At 30.0% G+C, this 18,798-nt stretch overlaps 6 protein-coding genes and 2 pseudogenes across 8 annotated transcripts, besides 3 other annotated features; 1 reads left to right on the top strand and 7 right to left on the bottom strand.

Moving 5' to 3' along the window:
* Positions 1-9,192: part of a mobile genetic element that runs on past the window's edge.
* On the top strand, positions 995-1,315 carry TVAGG3_0833050 (uncharacterized protein; the record flags this gene model as incomplete). Its single annotated transcript, XM_051248564.1, has 1 exon — positions 995-1,315. The coding sequence occupies one exon, from the start codon at positions 995-997 to the stop codon at positions 1,313-1,315; it is 321 nt and encodes a 106-aa protein (XP_051084039.1).
* On the bottom strand, positions 1,753-2,024 carry TVAGG3_0833060 (uncharacterized protein; the record flags this gene model as incomplete). Its single annotated transcript, XM_051248565.1, has 1 exon — positions 1,753-2,024. A coding segment is annotated over one exon (272 nt), but the record flags the coding sequence as incomplete, so codon positions are not given.
* On the bottom strand, positions 2,097-3,641 carry TVAGG3_0833070 (annotated as a pseudogene). The gene has a single exon. A coding segment is annotated over exon 1 (1,545 nt).
* On the bottom strand, positions 5,100-5,195 carry TVAGG3_0833080 (uncharacterized protein; the record flags this gene model as incomplete). The annotated part of the gene is made up of 1 exon (XM_051248566.1): positions 5,100-5,195. A coding segment is annotated over one exon (96 nt), but the record flags the coding sequence as incomplete, so codon positions are not given.
* Positions 8,493-8,942, bottom strand: TVAGG3_0833090 (uncharacterized protein; the record flags this gene model as incomplete). Its single annotated transcript, XM_001306659.1, has 1 exon — positions 8,493-8,942. The coding sequence occupies one exon, from the start codon at positions 8,940-8,942 to the stop codon at positions 8,493-8,495; it is 450 nt and encodes a 149-aa protein (XP_001306660.1).
* A 150-nt stretch (positions 9,193-9,342) lies between the features above and the next one.
* TVAGG3_0833100 (uncharacterized protein) lies at positions 9,343-10,413 on the bottom strand (the record flags this gene model as incomplete). The annotated part of the gene is made up of 1 exon (XM_051248567.1): positions 9,343-10,413. The coding sequence occupies one exon, from the start codon at positions 10,411-10,413 to the stop codon at positions 9,343-9,345; it is 1,071 nt and encodes a 356-aa protein (XP_051084042.1).
* A 97-nt stretch (positions 10,414-10,510) lies between these two features.
* Positions 10,511-10,983, bottom strand: TVAGG3_0833110 (uncharacterized protein; the record flags this gene model as incomplete). The annotated part of the gene is made up of 1 exon (XM_051248568.1): positions 10,511-10,983. A coding segment is annotated over one exon (473 nt), but the record flags the coding sequence as incomplete, so codon positions are not given.
* A 5,286-nt stretch (positions 10,984-16,269) lies between these two features.
* Positions 16,270-16,503: a mobile genetic element.
* A 1,051-nt stretch (positions 16,504-17,554) lies between these two features.
* Positions 17,555-18,798: part of a mobile genetic element that runs on past the window's edge.
* Positions 17,635-18,757, bottom strand: TVAGG3_0833140 (annotated as a pseudogene). Its single transcript has one exon. A coding segment is annotated over exon 1 (1,123 nt).

The following is an 18,798-nucleotide window of genomic DNA, read 5'->3' on the forward strand; positions in this document are numbered from 1 at the left end:
ATACATCCAGAATTAATGAAGGGGGAATGAAATCCAAAATCAAAGCAGATAAAATTAAACCATTGCAACACCAAAACCTCCAACGACAGTACCGCCTCCTCCTTCAGTTAATCCTTCATCATTCACTTTATTATATCCATTTCAAACATTAAAGAAGCAAAAAGATTTTAAAAGGATTTCAAGATTTAAATAAACCAATTGACCCGAAATTCAACCGTTAAAGGAAAAATTTAGTCGCCCTTCATTTGCACCATATCCATATTCATACGAAATCGATCATCTGGAATATTCAAAAGGAAACGTTACGTTATTTATTTGCCATTAAATTAACACTAGATATTTATATTGCATTCCAGTGAAAGGGAAAACAGAACAGGAAACAAGAAGAGCTATACAATACTTACTAGATCATGAAAGAGTAGATAATATCAGGGGTGATGGTGATAAAGGATTTCAGGCAACTATGATTCATTATTTCCCACAAATTAATTTTTTCTTCTCATCCTCTCCATATACGTTTCATAATAAAATAGTTGATGCGGTAATGAGAACTCTTAGAGATGCGTTAGGGGTTAACGGTCAGATATATTGGGATGGAAATCATGACTCCATCATACAACAGTTAGTATATTATTACAATAATACATGGCATAGAACTATAAACATGAAACCAGTGGAAATGAAAAATGATATTTCAAAAGAATGGGGATATATTAGAAAGCAAATGGAAAGGTTAAATGATGTTAAACGTGAACAAATTAATTCGGGCTCAATGAATTTTAAACAAGGGATAAAGTTTTGATTCATCTCGATTATGGAAAAACTGATAAATCAATGACAAAAAGAAGACGAAGATTTGACACAATAGCTGAATTTGTTAGATATATTAACGGCAATGCATTAGTTGAAGTTGACAATAAATTAATAGAAATTCCGATTTATTTTATTACTTCATTATATTTAAATAATATTTAATTTTTTTATTTCGTAAGAAATGAGTGACAACAAAGCAGCCAAGAGTCCTGATTCAATTAAGAGTCAGAGTCCAGACGATGAATATAAAAAGAAACTAAACAGAATTAAATCAAAAATATGCTATTACAAAAAGAAGCTGCAATGCGGTGGGGCTGATGCCCATAAAACTAAAGTAATTGAAAACGATAAAGAGAGGAAAGAAATAATCGAAAAATTAGAAACTTACCGTTCAATCCTTAAACTGGGTGAAGCAAAAATAAAAGAATTTAATAGAATAAATAAATTGATTGGAAGAGATGAATTTAATAAAGATGAATTTTTAAACTCTATCCAAATTTAATTTTTATTCCTCTTCGACAACGTCTCTTCGAGACGCCGAACCCTTCTGGGTTCTTCTTTCCATCATTACTGCATAAGCGCATCTTCTCGGTTTTCGTGGTTTGTTGTTTTTAATTCGTTCTTGCATCATTTTTATCATTTCCTCCCTTGTTATGATTCGTGGTAAATTTTGAGCTTGTGGGGTATCCATTTATATAAAAATAAAATTTTGTTATCAGTTATTTTATCGTTAATGGTTTCGGGTTATTCAATAATTAATTATTTTTGAAGAACTGAGGGTGTCACCACGTCACCATGTGTCACCAGGTTAATTAACTTCTCTTAAAATTACTGACAACATGACATTTTGACAACACAGCAGGATTAATGCAAAAATAAATTCCAATCATACTTTATAAAGCTTCATTTACAAGTATTTCATCGTCAGTAAATGAATCCTCATTATCGTTTGGTTCAACCTGTTTATATAATCCTTTCATTTCTTCTTTCAAAACATAACACCATGTTTGTTTACCATCTATTCTTCTCTGTTTCCTATCACATTTATCCTTAATGCTCATTTGGAAATTCTTGTCTTTCATGTCTGATGGTTTGCAGAATAGAGCATTTTTACACGTCATACCTGCACACAATTCATCATAATGTGTATTTATCCATTCATCTAAAGGATTTGTTGATAATTCTATTAAATCTTGTTTGGCTTCAGTCATTGGTATGATTCGTACATTAAATGATGAAAGGTCATATTGCATAAAATACGTCAGTAAATTATCATAAAATTCCTTTGTGCATGAATTCATCAAAATTCTTGAAGTAATCAAATTGACCTTGAATTTACCATTAACTCTTAAAACTACGTATCTTCTGTCTCCAACTTCAATTTTGACAGGGTAGACGTTATTAGTTACCAAAATGAAATTGGCAACATTCTGAGCAGTTCTTCTGGGTTGATTCTTTTCATTAATTCTAATCTCATTATCCGTAATAATTGATTTCAAAGCGTTGAAGTTTGCGAGTCTGTCTTCACCTACATTCTTGAGTTCATTAAGTACAAGAAACATTTTATTCTCAACTACTGAATTGAAATTACCCGTTAGCTCACTTATTTCAGTAATGTTTTTACATGAATAACCGGCGAGAAGTTCAGAAATAATATCTGTAAATCTGTTTTTACCTGTTCCCTGAAGTCCTTTCAAAATAATTGCTGTTTCATTCTTGATTCCAGGATGTTGAATCATTGATGCAATCCAGCCGAGAAGGTATTTATACACTTCATCGTTATTATCACAAATGGCTTCTTTAATGAAATTCATAAACATCTCAATTTTTGAGTAATCAGGCTTTTCGAGAACGTTGTATTTATAACCCTGAAACGTTGAGAAAACATCTGGGGAATCAGATTTAAAGCAAACACCCTTAACGGTTAATGAGGATAATTGATTTAGTAGTACATCCCATGCTGTTATGGTTTTACCTTCTTCTTTAAATAATTTAATCATTTTGAGTGACTCTTTCATGTTTGATTGAAGAACGAATGATATTTGATTCATTTTGTCGTGTATGTTGTAATCTTTCTGAATGAAATATTTGTTTCCACAATCTACAAAACGAATTACACGTGATAAATCCTCAATTACTTCAGAACTGTTTTTATACTGATGATTTTCAGCCCTGCGTCTAATATCCGTTATCAAAAACGAGTCATCAAGTTTGATATCAAATGTTATTTTTGGCTTACGTAATAAAGGTAAAACATATTCATCATAATATTCCTTTTGATAACGTTTTAGAATCTTCACTAAAACAAATGGAGAAGTCATTAAATGTGCATATCTACTACGTGCTTTTTCAAAATTACTTTTTGCATTTTCAGTTAAGCTGCAGAAGTTATAAACGTTATCGTATGCTTCATTAATTAAATGATTAGGTAACGAATTAATTGCTTGAAACAGTGTGAATAATGTTTATTTCTTTTTCCAAATTCATGTTTCCACCGTCATTATGTACTTCAAAATCACTAATGCCATCAACTATGCTCTGGGCAAGTTTATCGTCAATGTTTACATCTTTGTTTTCATTCATGATAGTCTTTATTTCTTCGTTCTTCTGTTCAACTCTTACCTTAATATTCAAATCATTTAATTATCATTCACTGTTCTAGTTAATGTTGAATCGTAACTTCCACGAATGAATGAGTATGTATTGATTGGTTCTGTTGCATTCTTGCGAATTCTTGAATCAGCCATAACCACTAAAGAACGCTTTGAATCATCCATAGAAGTCATGATATCGATATCATAATCATTGCAGGAATAACATTTAATCATTCTGTTTCGAAACTGCATAGAAGAAATTAGTGTTGCAATAAATGTGAAGACCTCCTGAAGCGGTTTTAATGATAACATCTTTATCCGAAAGTTTTGATAGAATGTCTTTTCTAACCGTTTCTTTAAGTTCATCATTGTACGATTTATTGATATCAACATCTATAATCGTTAAATTTGATATTTTATTTACTAATAAAGCCATACCAGTTTTCCTTCTCTTCTCCATCGTGTTTGAGGTAGTTATGTAAATCAATCTTGTTTTCACCAATTCTTTCGTTGAGGGTTTTAGTTTCTGCCACAACTAATTCCTCCGCTAATGAATCAATAACTTTTTCATCAGAAACGATATAGTTGCTGTTGTTGTTTGTTGCTGTCATTTATATAGGAATAAAAAAATAAAAATAATTTTAAAACTAACTTTATTTTTGGACTGCATCATATTTCCAGGACTGTTGTCAAAATGTCATGTTGTCTCATTTTTTCAGAGAAGTTAATTAACCTGGTGACACATGGTGACGTGGTGACACCCTCAGTTCTTCAAAAATAATTAATTATTGAATAACCTGAAACCATTAACGTAAACATTAACGATAAAATTTATTTCCAGGACTGTTGTCAAAATGTCATGTTGTCTCATTTTTTCAGAGAAGTTAATTAACCTGGTGACACATGGTGACGTGGTGACACCCTCAGTTCTTCAAAAATAATTAATTATTGAATAACCTGAAACCATTAACGTAAACATTAACGATAAAATTTATTTCTGCAGTTCATCCATTACTTCATTACCTAATTAATTACAGACATAAAATATATTTAGTTCATTCATTGAACGCGGTACCATGCGAATACAGTCACAAATGGTGGCATATAATCTTTACCCAAGCCTGTTGGATTTGTTGTGAAAGTGTGTGAATGATTACCTCCCGGTTCAGTTGGTCGAAAAATCTTTTTTGCTGCATTGTTATAAGATGGAGATAAAACGTCATTGCCAGCTTCATACTCTGAGTTGTATAATGGGTGGTCTCTTAATGAGTGGCTATGGTCGCCAGAAAAGTTTGTAGTTCCTGTATGAGTGTGCGGTGGAAGGTTTGCTTCTTTAATTTTCTTCGAACCTCCTGTTTGCTTTGAATATCTAGCACAGTATAAGAATTTATCTACAATCTGCTTCCACATACCAAAACCTAAAACTTTGCTGGATTTGTTGAATTCATTGACGTATAATAGAACCAACAGGATATAATGTTTGAAGTATTTCATTTTTCATGCTTGTAATCACATCATTTACTTCCGACTTCTTTGCATAATTTTCATCAACATAAGTTTTATCTGCTTTAAGGTCTAAACATCCTGAAACCCATTCTGTATCAGCTTTAACTTTAAAAGTCTCAAATGTCCATTCCTTATCCGCCTTCTTCTCTAACTCATCGTTAACATAAGTTTTATCTGCTTTAAGGTCTAAACATCCCGAAACCCATTCTGTATCAGCTTTAACTTTAAAAGTCTCAAATGTCCATTCATGATACCATTCAACCTTTTCTTTAATTTCATTATCTTTTTCATCAACATAAACCAAATTTGCCTTCTTATTTAACTCACTATCCACATATTCCTTATCCACCCTCTTCATTATGTCATTTAGGAAACCTTCTATGAATTCCTCATTTAAATTAAATCTTCCAATCTTCAAAACTTTAGGAAATGCATTTAATGCGTAATATCTCTGTTCTTCTGGTGGAATTGATGTTATATCATCCGTTATTCCTTTAATTTTTGAATTCATAAATAAAATTTCTTTTATATTTGATATCACTGCACCACCTTTGCAAACGAATTCGAAATGGTCATTTTTCAATACTATCTCCAAATCTCCATATTTCAACCTTTGCGTTTGTTCTGCCGTCTTTGAATTATATGCATATATGGCGTATGTAATGGTCTGAAGGACCTGGGCGCTTTGCGCCTTAAGTTGCTGTTGTTTAATCATTTATTATGATTTAAAAATAAATATTTAATCCGTTATCTCATCGGCTATTTTCTCTATTTGAAATTGCCATAATATTTCATTCATAAATTCTAAATCACAATCAAATAGGTCAGTTATTCTAAATTTAATATTTGATAAATCTTTTGAATGAAGAATAAATGAATTCCCAGATAATTGAAACGGATATGATAAAGAAAATGTGTTTAAGTTGATGGATAAAATGTTTTGTATTGATGGGTAAGAGTTAGGGTCTAATGTTTGATGTGAAAATCTCATTGGGGTATTAACTTTATCACATTTGATTAAAATGAAATTGGAACCAGTGTCAGTATACAAAACATCCCCAACATCTTTTTCAAAATTTAATATCCCCAACAATGAACGAAGATGAGGAGTACAAAATTTAATTTTCAGCGGGAATTTAATAAGGTTATTTATTTCATCAAGTTCAAAAAGTTTATCGGGTTTTGATTTAAAATTTTCTTCATACCATACGATAAATGATTCATTTAAATAACTTAAAATCATGTTAATATCCCATTTTGCTATCACATTATTTATATACATATCATACGTTTTTTCAAGGTCATCTTTAATAAATGATATATAATCTGAAGGGTCTAAAAGAATGGGATTAAATTTACCACTCACAGAAACGAGAGTAACATTATAAATTCCGCTAACTGTTAAATTTAATTCACAGCTATTATTCGAAATAATATTGATAATTGACATTTTTATTAGATTAAAAATATGGTAAAGCGTTATTTTCCAGTGATAAATAAAACTAGAATAAGATTACCTCAAGAATTCATAAATTCAACGAATAAGAAATTCATTCATGTTATAAATTTTAGTGTTTTCAGAAAATATGAGTCAGTGTCATATTCATCAACAGGTTATATTTCACTTCATTCAAATTTAGTTCAATCAAACCCATATAATGACCATTTCATAAGATTTTCAGATGGTATTAAAAATGTAATTGATAGATTAAAATATGAACAGATTGACAATATCGAATTTTTGGAATTTTGGTTTAAATATCCCGATGGAAAAAAGATTGAAGTTAAAGATAAAGCTGATACTATAACAAAAACAATTACAATGACCGATCCGGATAGTGGGGAACAAAAAGAAATAAAACAAACGATAGAAACTGGTGAAAGGTCAATTATTATTGATTATGATTCAAAGGATTATTATTCGATAATGTTAATGCTTGAATATTAAATAGCCTTAACAAAGAATTTTTCAAGTGATATTTTATATTCATCAACTATTTTATTATAAATATCATTATATGTTAAATGAAGTTCAGTTGTTGTTCCGTTCTTTGATATCTTAATTGTGCTAATATCCTTTATAGGATTTATTTTTGCAACTGTTCCGCAGCATGAAACCTCATCATCTATGAAAAATTGAATCTTAACGTCTGAATCTTGAACATCACAAAGAATGGCGATAATGTGAATTAATGATTCATAAGGTAAAATAATTAAACCGGATTGGTCAATTAAATTTATTATTGAATCATAATTATTAATTATTATATCACGGTAAATTTTCATTAATTCAGAATTAATGTCTATTTTATATGGGTTCTCGATGTTTGATGAAAGAGGTGGGGGTATGTTGGATAAGTGGGAATTTCAACAGGTTTTTTACCGGGTTCAGATAAAATGATTGGGTCTCCATCTTCTTTATTTTGCTCCTCCTTTTCGGTAAGTCACGAGTTAATAAATTTGGTTGAGTTGCTGACCTTGTTAGTTCAGGGCTAACATTAACTTTAACATTTTGAATAATTCGTGATTTATCATCATTTACGTTATAACCAACCGTAATCTCTGCTTTTGCGTTAGTGTTCTTTTGACTAGTGAAACGTCTTCTCATTTATAATCGAATAAAAAAATATATTTAAACTTTTATTTTGCTGGAAGTTTTGAATCTATTATTCCCTGTATTTGTTCATGAAGTTGATTTTTAGCTGGTTCATTGTAATTAATAGACCTAATATATTCATTAATTGCATTCTTATAATCATCTGATTTCTCAAATTTTCTTTTATCTGATTCCTTAACTAAATCATAAGTTAAACCTCGTTGCTGATATAATGGTTTCTTAATTAAATCTTTGAATGCTTGAGATAAAGCACCTGATGCAATTCTTGCTACTATAATTGGTTGGAATTGCTGTTTAAGTTCATCTTTAACATTTGCGAAAACTGGATCGAATAAAGCAACTTTAAAGAATTTCTTAGCTGAAATTTCAGGTCTAATATTTGCATATTGACCATCAAACTGGTTAGAATATTGTGGTAATCCATCCGGTCCCTCTTCAATAGCATTTAATTCTTCATTGAAATAAGAATATGGATTATAACGGTATGAATTAATTGGACCATTTTCACTTCTCCAATGTATTGTTTAACATCTTTTCCATTTTCATCAAATTGCATAGGATAACGTTCATTATATGCTTTACGTTTAGGATAATCAGTTATAGTTAATTTGTAACCATTTATGACTTTAATATTACCTTGACCATCAGTAACGAAAACTTCATTTATACCATCAGGTTTTCCATTTGGACCTGTAATGTCTGCTTCGTGTGCTTCCCAATTTGGACCTTGACGTTTGGCATATGCTTGAGCTTCTGGTAATGTTAAAACGTTTCTCATTTGTTTAACATCTTTTTGAAGACCAGCAACAATATGAACTAATTCTTTCATTCCATCAGGAACTTTCATAGTTCTATTATATGCACCCTTTTTGTTTGTTCCATGTTTTAATGGAACCTGTAGAAGATTTGCTATTTCTGTCATGTTTAATTATAAATAAAAAATAAAAATTAATTATAAAAAGTTAATCAAATTTAACACTTCCTTTATTTAAATCAACTATTATTTTTCCATGTTCACCTAATTGCTGATATTGTGTGCAAAGTTCATTAATGCTCATTGGTAAATTCACTTGATAAAGCATAACGTTCAACTGTTGACGACTAAACCCATTGAAAATGAAAAGAGTTGATAGATTTGATTTAATGTTTGTGCTTAATGCTTTGAAGTATTGAACAGCCATGAAGAATGAACACTGAATGTGTCGACATTGAGTTAATAACTGATTAAAATATGATTTCTCATTTGTTATTAGTTTTGATTTCACTGCATCATCTAGAAAAATGAGTGAATGCAAAAATTCTCTATCAAAATTTGAAATAGAAAGTGTTTCAAATAATTCATCCCGTTGTTTATCAATAATTTTATCCTCTAATCCTTGCTTCTTGATTGTATTATATAATTCTTTATACATTAAAAAGTTTTTTAAATAATCTTCTGCTTCTTCTTGTGATAAATAAATAATTGGAATTTTGATTAAATGCTTTAAAGATTCAAATGTATCATCTGAAGGTGAACCTGAACGGTTGATATAAATTAACACATGTGAATATGGGGAAGTGTTAGCAATAATGATAATTTGTTTTAATATCGTTAATGTTTTACCTTTATTTTGTTTACCAATTGCTGCAGTGAGAATTTAAGTAACATTCAGAATATGGAATTTTCATTAATTTTTCCTTAGATAGAGCATTTCTATTATCACTCAATGCTTCATTAATCATATCATCTATGTATGTATTATATACTCCTGCTAATTCTTCATAAGGAGTGTATGAATTTAAATCCATTTAATCAAAAATAAATTTATAATTTTAAACATTTCTATTCATCAATATTTCATCATATGAACTTCTATACTGTGGTGGTGTACCTGTTGGATGATATTTCAAACCTTCATCCGGTGTCCATGTCCAATATGTAGTCCTAGTAAACCAAACCTGAGGAGGATTTGTCACCTTTGAACAGTAAGTGTCATTTACACCCTGAATGATTGGATAAGCTTTCACTTGTACTGTAACTTGTGAGTTGAAAGTTTCTAATCCATCAAAGAATATACCCGCTCCATCACGTTGAACTGGAATAGTGCATAAGAATGAAGTTTGGTCTTTCCATGTTCTAGCTAATGGCGTGCCATCATCTGCATTCAGTGGTCTAGTTAATGAGTCCTCGTATTCTTCTGTGCATTCATTCACTCCATCTAAATCAGAAGCTTGAAGCATACGTGTAAAGAATATGTCACCCACTGTGGTCATCGCTTGATCGGGGAAGTTTCTGGAATCTATAGTGACCTGAAGACCTCGAAGCATTGGATTTTCTAAAACTGTTCTTTGCATTGCATTCTTCGGAAATGTTAACACAACATCTGTAACATTATGAAGAGCGTATGAGAAATCTGAGCTAATACCTTCAGGAGTGATGCAACCTCCATTTAGTGAACGAACGTCAATATGTTGAGCTGGAATCATGAATGGATCTTCCTTACTGAATAAACGTGGTATTGCTTTAACTGATTCTTCAATTAAACCGTATCCTGGTGTAATGCATTTATCCTCTAAAACTTCCATCTTTGTGCATGAAATAATAACGTCATCAACTGTTGCCTCAGCAGATGTAGCGGCTAAGCTTGTAATTAATTTGGCAGGAAGTCCGATTTGTTGGAATTTGCGATCATATTTATAAACATGATTCATAATCTTTTCATAATTTTCATCAGTTATCTTTTCATAAACGTAATTTTGTAAATCAGCAACTCTTAACGGGTCAACCTGACAAAATACTAAAGTATCCCTGAAAACATAATATTTAAGAATGATATCACCAAATGATTTAGGATAATCATCGAACGCCTGAAATGCTAACAAATCATTTACCGGAATAATCATATCAAAAGTGACATCGACTTCTTCATTTGCTTTCTTGAAAACTTCTGAAGGGTCAATATATTTACCACATACTGAGTTATCATATTTTTGAACATTATTATATAACGAATGAACAAACTTTTTAACTTTCCTTTCTGATTTTGGTTTATATGTTGCAAATGCGAAAGATTCACGGGCGCAATCCATCTGAAGATAACCGGCATCACCTCTTTCAGTTTCTACTTCTAATTGTTTAAAGCTTTGATTTGATGATTTGTAACCAACGAATAAACGCATGCATTTAAAAGCGGCATCACATGTGAAAGCTTTATTTGAAACTAGAGTTGCTTTAACTTTGCGTTTAATATATGTGTCACCTAATTGGTTCACATCATGAGCCGGATTTGTAATTCTTAAATGAGTTTGTTTATCATCAAAATATGGAGCATCAGAGTCATAGCATGAACTTTCAAGTTCTCTATAATATCTTCTACCGTCATTCTTTGCGAATATTTCATTTATCTTTTCGAATGAATGAAACACATTTCCATTAATCGGTTTAGTGTTTGGCACCAAATAGTTAGTCGTCATTTATTAATAAATAAAAAATCAAACTTAAAAGATGAAAATGAATTTTTAATTTTAATGAAATAATCAACTATGGCTGCAGGTATATTTAAGAAACTGTGGGATAAAGTAAAAAGAGGAGCGCATAAAGTTTGGGAAACATTGAAGAAGGGGGCAAGTTGGATATTTAAGAATAAAGAAGCAATTAGTGACGTTGCTGAATCAATAACGCCAAAAGTTGCCCCAATAAGAGAAGTTTTAAATAAAGGAGAAAAAGTTTATCAAAGACGACAACCAATACTAAGATAAAAATAATATTTATTTATTTTTCCACTATCTACCCCCTATTTTATTAAGTATTCCTTCAGCAATTCCACCAACTACGTTACCTGCTTGTGCTCCCATCGCCGGATTACCTGCTTTAGTACCTAATACTTCACCTATGATAGTTCCTGCCGTTTTCGCTACTGGTGCCAAAAAGTTTGCAACGGGTTTAATAATCTTTTTATAAACCCAACCCGCAGCTTTCTTAATTCCATCCCATAATTTTTTAAAGAATCCTGCCGCCATTTCTGATTTAATATTAATTAAAAAATATATTTCATCACTTATATTCTAATTTTTATTTAATGATAAATGAAACCGATTTTAAAAATAAATGAAACAGAGGAGGAAGAAATAAATGAAAGTGAAAATGTTCAACAAAAAATAAACGTTGTTAAACCAATTACTGAAATAAAAATTTTTTCATCTGTTGAAGAATTTAATGACTATTATGCTAATAATAAAAAATTATTTGAAGAATTGACAACGTGTAAATTGAATAAAATGTTTAAAGTTGATGGATTCAAAATTTCAAAAATAAAAGGAGTGGTTAGTTTGAAATCTATTCCTCAACCAAGAATCACCTCATTAATGAAAATTGATGATTTAACAAAAAGAATAGAAGAGATTGAAGAAAGAATGAATCAAATAATTGATTTCATAAATTCAAATAATCATTAGTTTCTTAAAGTTCAATGTTGAACTCATCAAATTCTTCTTCATCATTACCATTACTCTTTCAACTCTATCTTTTGATAGTCTTGCGTTTAATTTTTCGTAAGAAGTTTATTTTTTACTCGTTTATGAGGTCTTTAAACCCATTCAGGATTTAAACAATGTTTAATTAATCGCGGAATATCTGACATCATCTATATATAGCTTCTTTTAAAATTAATGTTAATTTTTTAATGGTTTATTTCATTATGTTTGGGTTGAGTGTAAATGTCTTACAATTTTGAAAATTTTTTAAATCTTGATTTATTCAAAAACGTAAGAATAAAAACCGTAAGAATCATACATTTTTTACTTCATATGTTAAAAAAATGATATAAAATCGCTCGATATTGTATGAATTCTTACGTTTACAAAAAAAGTCACACAACCCGTCATATCCACTACTTAAATTATTCATGATGGGTCAAAGTCCCGCCGATATGTGGCTTAATTATTTTTATTTATTCTCATCAATCATGCCCATTTTATCGCCTATTGTCTTTATCGCTTCATAATGATTAATAAGCACCTCATTTAATTTTTTAATTTCTTCATTTATCTCATTTATTTTTTCATCTAATTGTTTAAATTTTCCATCATGTTCAAATTGTTTTTCTAAGTAAGAATGTCAAACATTGAAAACAATGTTTATTTTATATCATTCATAAACTAATTATACAATAAATATTTCCATTTATGCATCTTATTTTCTGCATTTAATAAGATCACAACATATTTGACTAAGATTAATAATTTAGTGTATTAAATCTATGTAATTTCTGGGTATTTGTGATTCAGACATTTTTTCATGTAAATTGCAGATTATTACAAAGAATCTTATTATAATGTATTAACTTTTGAGATATTTTGAGGAATTATTTGTATATATCAATCATAATTAGGCATAAAATGAGATTTGTCATATAGATATCTATGAAAAATGACTTCAATATGTTTCTAGATACATTTTCATGAAAATTCACGCTAAAACAGTCTAGCGTTATCTGAAGGTCCTACGAACAGGATCTCGACGGATATAATATTGAATACATGTGTAGATGCATACATACGAAATACTAATAAAAATTATGCTTATTAAAAAATATGATAAAAATTTCATCAAACTTCTTATTATATTATAATATCAATTTTAACTTAATAATGTATTTATTATTTCATTAGTCAAAAGTCTTTGCTGACAATGTATTCAAATTTGTTTTTTAATTAAAATGATATTATATCAAAATATTGATATCTAATGTCAATGTTAACATACAACATAATACATTAAGTAATATAAGATTTTTATGATAGATAATATATTTCAATATTTGAAACAGAGGGAGTTTTATTAAGTTTTCATGTATATGTATCCACACATGCATCAAATATTATATCCGTCGAGATCCTGTTCGTAGGACCTTCAGATAACGCTAGACTGTTTTAGCGTGGATTTTCATGAAAATGTATCTAGAAACATATTGAAGTCATTTTTCATAGATATCTATATGACAAATCTCATTTTATGCCTAATTATGATTGATATATACAAATAATTCCTCAAAATATCTCAAAAGTTAATACATTATAATAAGATTCTTTGTAATAATCTGCAATTTACATGAAAAAATGTCTGAATCACAAATACCCAGAAATTACATAGATTTAATACACTAAATTATTAATCTTAGTCAAATATGTTGTGATCTTATTAAATGCAGAAAATAAGATGCATAAATGGAAATATTTATTGTATAATTAGTTTATGAATGATATAAAATAAACATTGTTTTCAATGTTTGACATTCTTACTTAGAAAAACAATGATCTAATTTTAATTTGATATTATTATTCCTTTTGAATGATCAAATGATATACAATATAGATTAACATTATGTATTAATCTATAAAATAAAAACTTTAGAAGAAATATTTTATCATATTTTTTAATAAGCATAATTTTTATTAGTATTTCGTATGTATGCATCTACACATGTATTCAATATTATATCCGTCGAGATCCTGTTCGTAGGACCTTCAGATAACGCTAGACTGTTTTAGCGTGGATTTTCATGAAAATGCATTAAGGAAAAAATATACCGATCTGGTTTTGAACCTTCAACCCCTACGACAAAAAACGGTTCCACGCTAAAACCCCCCCATACTGTTAAATATGATTTACTAATCAATATGAGTATGATTTGCGCTATAATATCATATATTATATGCTTATATCACAAATATTTTCATCTATTTCCCACAAAGGGTGGGACGATTTCTTCGAACCTTCAATCGATTACACAATGTACAGCAACACACATCAAAACCTTGATGCTAATGGTGATAAAAGCTATTACATCTCGTTTTGTTATTTTATTTCTCTGGATGTCGAAGGCGCAATTTCGATCAAAGACGAAACTTACAACAACGTTAAATTTCTCATTGATACAAGCTCATTTGACAAATGCGGATACCACGGCCCTTCAGGTGGCACTGGTTCATTATGCGTAAATTCTGAAAATGGTGAATGTGTTCAAGACCGAATTTGTAGTTTTGGCTCCAAATCAATATTTGCTGGTGTTTATTGTTCTATTAAACTTTCACAAACATCTGTATTAAAGAATTATTTAATTGATTCGACAATATCTTCAAGTAGTTCTAATACCTATCAAGGAAATGGTAATATTCATTTGTTGTATGGTGAAACAAATATGAAATCAATTAATATTTCAAATTCAAAACTAAATTCTCTGAGCTCCTACGATATTTCTTGTAGAATCAATTCAAGCGTATCACTTTCAACATTTTCAAACAACACATCAAGCGGCAAAGAAATAAGTTATTTTGGAAATTATAACGGAAATTTTAATTTTACAATTTCTTATTGTAACTATAACGATATTAAATGTGATATATTTATTTGGGTGAATGTTTATCTCTATATCATTAATTGCAGTATTTACAACAATATCATCAATGATCTTTATTTCTTTCAAGATAATTATCAACAATTTATTCTAGTTAAAGGATGTTACTTTGATGTTTCTGATCCTTATACAGATGGACTTGTCACAATAACAGAGGGAGTAGATTCAACTTATCCAAAAAATCTTCATTTTCCTAGTTCATGTTCAACTGAATCGAAACCTGAAGTAGAAATCACAGAACCAATTCAATATCAACGTCATTTCAAGAAGATACAAAGAGCACAGTTTTTAAATGTCTTTGAGAATATTTGGATGAGCTATCTTTATAGATAGGTGTATAAGATCTTATATTATTTTATTATATGGTTTGTTTGTTAGAGTCAATAAACGCAACTCTAATTCAAACTAAATGAGCAAATATATATTGAGTATATTAACCTGAGAATGAGATTATGTGATATGAAATGTTGAAATATATTTGAAATCATTTCAAAAGTGGTTATATATAAAGATGTGAATATGAAAATTAGATTCGGCATTAGAAGCAAAAATAATTGTTGTATAGATAATTGTATTTTTTATTGTGTAGTTGAGCAATCGTTAAGTGTATCTAATGCATTATAAATGATTTTGCTTGAATCATAAAATGAATCGTATAAATGATTTTGTTTGTATTTCTGTGTATGGTTTTTGTTATAATTATTTATGAAGATATTATGTTAGGATGTATAATATGTATGAAATTTTTCTGAAATCAAAATCAAATGGCTGTGAAAATTGATTTGGATAACATATTGTCATTTCTTTATCTAGAATAGAATAAACAAAAGGCCGCTCTCCGAAATTAATAGATAAATAATCTGGATCGCCGGCACTTGCATGCCACACTTGTGCATAATATCTTGATATCTCATTCGAAAATGTTATATAATATCCTTTCTGCACATTTTCAACTCGAAATTCGATTTTGTTAGTAAATGCATCATAACTTATTCCAATCGTTGAATTATCCTTTAATGATTTGAAACCTAGAGAGGCATATGCATTGATTGGTGAATGGCAATTCTTATAAACAGCAATTGAATTGGGAAGTTTTGATTGAGGATAAAGAGCAAAATATGATTCACTATTAAATCCAAATCCAACAATATATATATTTGGGCCTGATATATGTGTAATTTCGTAATACCATCTGCCTTTTTTCTTTCGTTAAATATTACTGCGGTATGCAAAACCATCGGATACAGAAAACATAATATTTTGACTGATTGCACTATTATTCGGTCCAACTAAATGCATTTAACAAGATTATATTGTGAAAAATATATGTTAAAGCAATACTTAAGGGTTAACGGTCCGGCCAAGCGAAGGCTATCGTTAATGTTCAAAATTTATATGGAAAGGCCCATATCTATTTATAGATTCTGATTTGATATCATATTTGTATACTATTTTTAATATAATTTTTGAATTTCGTCAACCAAGAAGCTCCAAAAAATCGATTCAAGTTAAAGACGATAACGATAATTCTCATTTTTGCATTCAATTTTTGAATAGTATTGAAAATGTACCGTGGACCCTTAAGATATAAAATGTGTGATGAACCTACAAATTGATCAAGAGAATTATTCTTTAATTTGTTCGGCAAATCACTTAATAAGGAGCATAACAAATAGCCTCAAAAGTCAAAATGGCCTGAGTGCCGCATTCTTCTCTAGCTTATCCTCAAAATCAAGTCGTGTGGAAAATATTAGTTGATTCATTCATGGAAAATAAAAAAAATGTATATATGCTTATAATTTTTCTCAAGAAATTCTCTAAAATTCTAAATATATCGTATTTTTTGACACAACCAAAAAAATTGGTATAAAAGTCGAGTTCTTAAATATGATTCACTAATCAATATGAGTATGATTTGCGCTATAATATCATATATTATATGCTTATATCACAAATATTTTCATCTATTTCCCACAAAGGGTGGGACGATTTCTTCGAACCTTCAATCGATTACACAATGTACAGCAACACACATCAAAACCTTGATGCTAATGGTGATAAAAGCTATTACATCTCGTTTTGTTATTTTATTTCTCTGGATGTCGAAGGCGCAATTTCGATCAAAGACGAAACTTACAACAACGTTAAATTTCTCATTGATACAAGCTCATTTGACAAATGCGGATACCACGGCCCTTCAGGTGGCACTGGTTCATTATGCGTAAATTCTGAAAATGGTGAATGTGTTCAAGACCGAATTTGTAGTTTTGGCTCCAAATCAATATTTGCTGGTGTTTATTGTTCTATTAAACTTTCACAAACATCTGTATTAAAGAATTATTTAATTGATTCGACAATATCTTCAAGTAGTTCTAATACCTATCAAGGAAATGGTAATATTCATTTGTTGTATGGTGAAACAAATATGAAATCTATTAATATTTCAAATTCAAAACTGAAGTCTGGGAGTTCCTACCATGCTACTTATATAACAAACTCAAACGTAACATATTCAACATTTTCAAATTACACATCAGATGGTACTGAAGCATCTCATCAAGGATATACATCAACTGAATTTAAAATTGTTTTTTGTAATTATTTAGAAATCAAAGGAAAGGAAATTATTATAGGGTGTCCAAAGGTGTGTTTAGCACAAACCTGAATACTGCGAATATAAATAAACAAGTTACATATATATAAAGTTTATTTAAATATAATCACCATTGGATTCAATCACGCGTTCGCAGCGATCGATCCAGGCTTGAAAGACACGCTTTAAATCATCATGAGAAAATTGCTCAAATTGCTCTCTTACAAAATTTTCAAGATCATCTGGACTCGCGAATTCGCGTCCTTCAGCTCTCTTTTTTAGCGTGCCGAATAAATAAAGTCAGAGGGTGCAATATCAGGTGAATAAATTGGGTTTGGAACAACTTTGACATTGTTTTCCACCAAGTAATTCATTACCTTATGACTTTTGTGAACTCTTGAATTATCAAAATGAATTGCAAACTTTTGTTTTTGTTGTTTGGATTTCTCAAACTCATCAGAATTGATAATTTGAGTAAGAACATTGTCAATTAGATACTGAGCATTCATCGTATTAGGTTTTTGAAGAATATCAATTGCGATGATGCCATTCACGCCCCAAAAAACCGACAACATCATCATTGGTGTGTCAATTTTTTTCTTCGGGAATGTTTGCGGATTTTCATCCTTCGGGATCCACATGATTTTGGCTTCTGTTGCATATTGAAACCAAGACTCGTCCCCTGTTACTAAAAAGCGAAACTTCTTGGATTGATACGCACCCAATATAGAGAGGAGCTCTTTCGAAGATTGGACTCTAGATTTTTTTTGAACTGAATTAAGGTTTGCGGAACCCAACGTGTATACGCTAGTTTGTAGTTCAAATAATTGTGCAGATAATAACTGACTGTTGTACGTGGTATCTTTGTCATCTCCTCTATCCTTCTGAGTGATGCTCTTGGGTCTTCATCTAGCGCTTGAAGAATTGCTTTGATTTTTCTTTGATCCGGCGATTTTTTGTCAATTTTTATGATGGGCGTCTTTTGTTCATGAAGTGATACACCTAACATGATACGTTACAGTGGAATAGCTAGGAGCATCCATACCGAAGCATTTTACCAATGTCTCGTAGATTTTTTACAGTCTTTGCATTTTTTTGCAAGAGCGAGGATGTTTTCTTTATGATTCATTAAAAAAATGAAAAAAATCCCGCCAAAATTTCCCGCGAAACCGCCTCTTGTCTCAAAATTCATTTTATATCCCGGCATGGCGCCAAAATACAACATACTCATCATATACATATATTCATATTTTTTATTATATATTTATAATCAGCATATAT

Source organism: Trichomonas vaginalis, chromosome VI, assembly GCF_026262505.1.
Source record: "Trichomonas vaginalis G3 chromosome VI, whole genome shotgun sequence".
In the NCBI taxonomy this organism is placed as follows: domain Eukaryota; phylum Parabasalia; order Trichomonadida; family Trichomonadidae; genus Trichomonas; species Trichomonas vaginalis.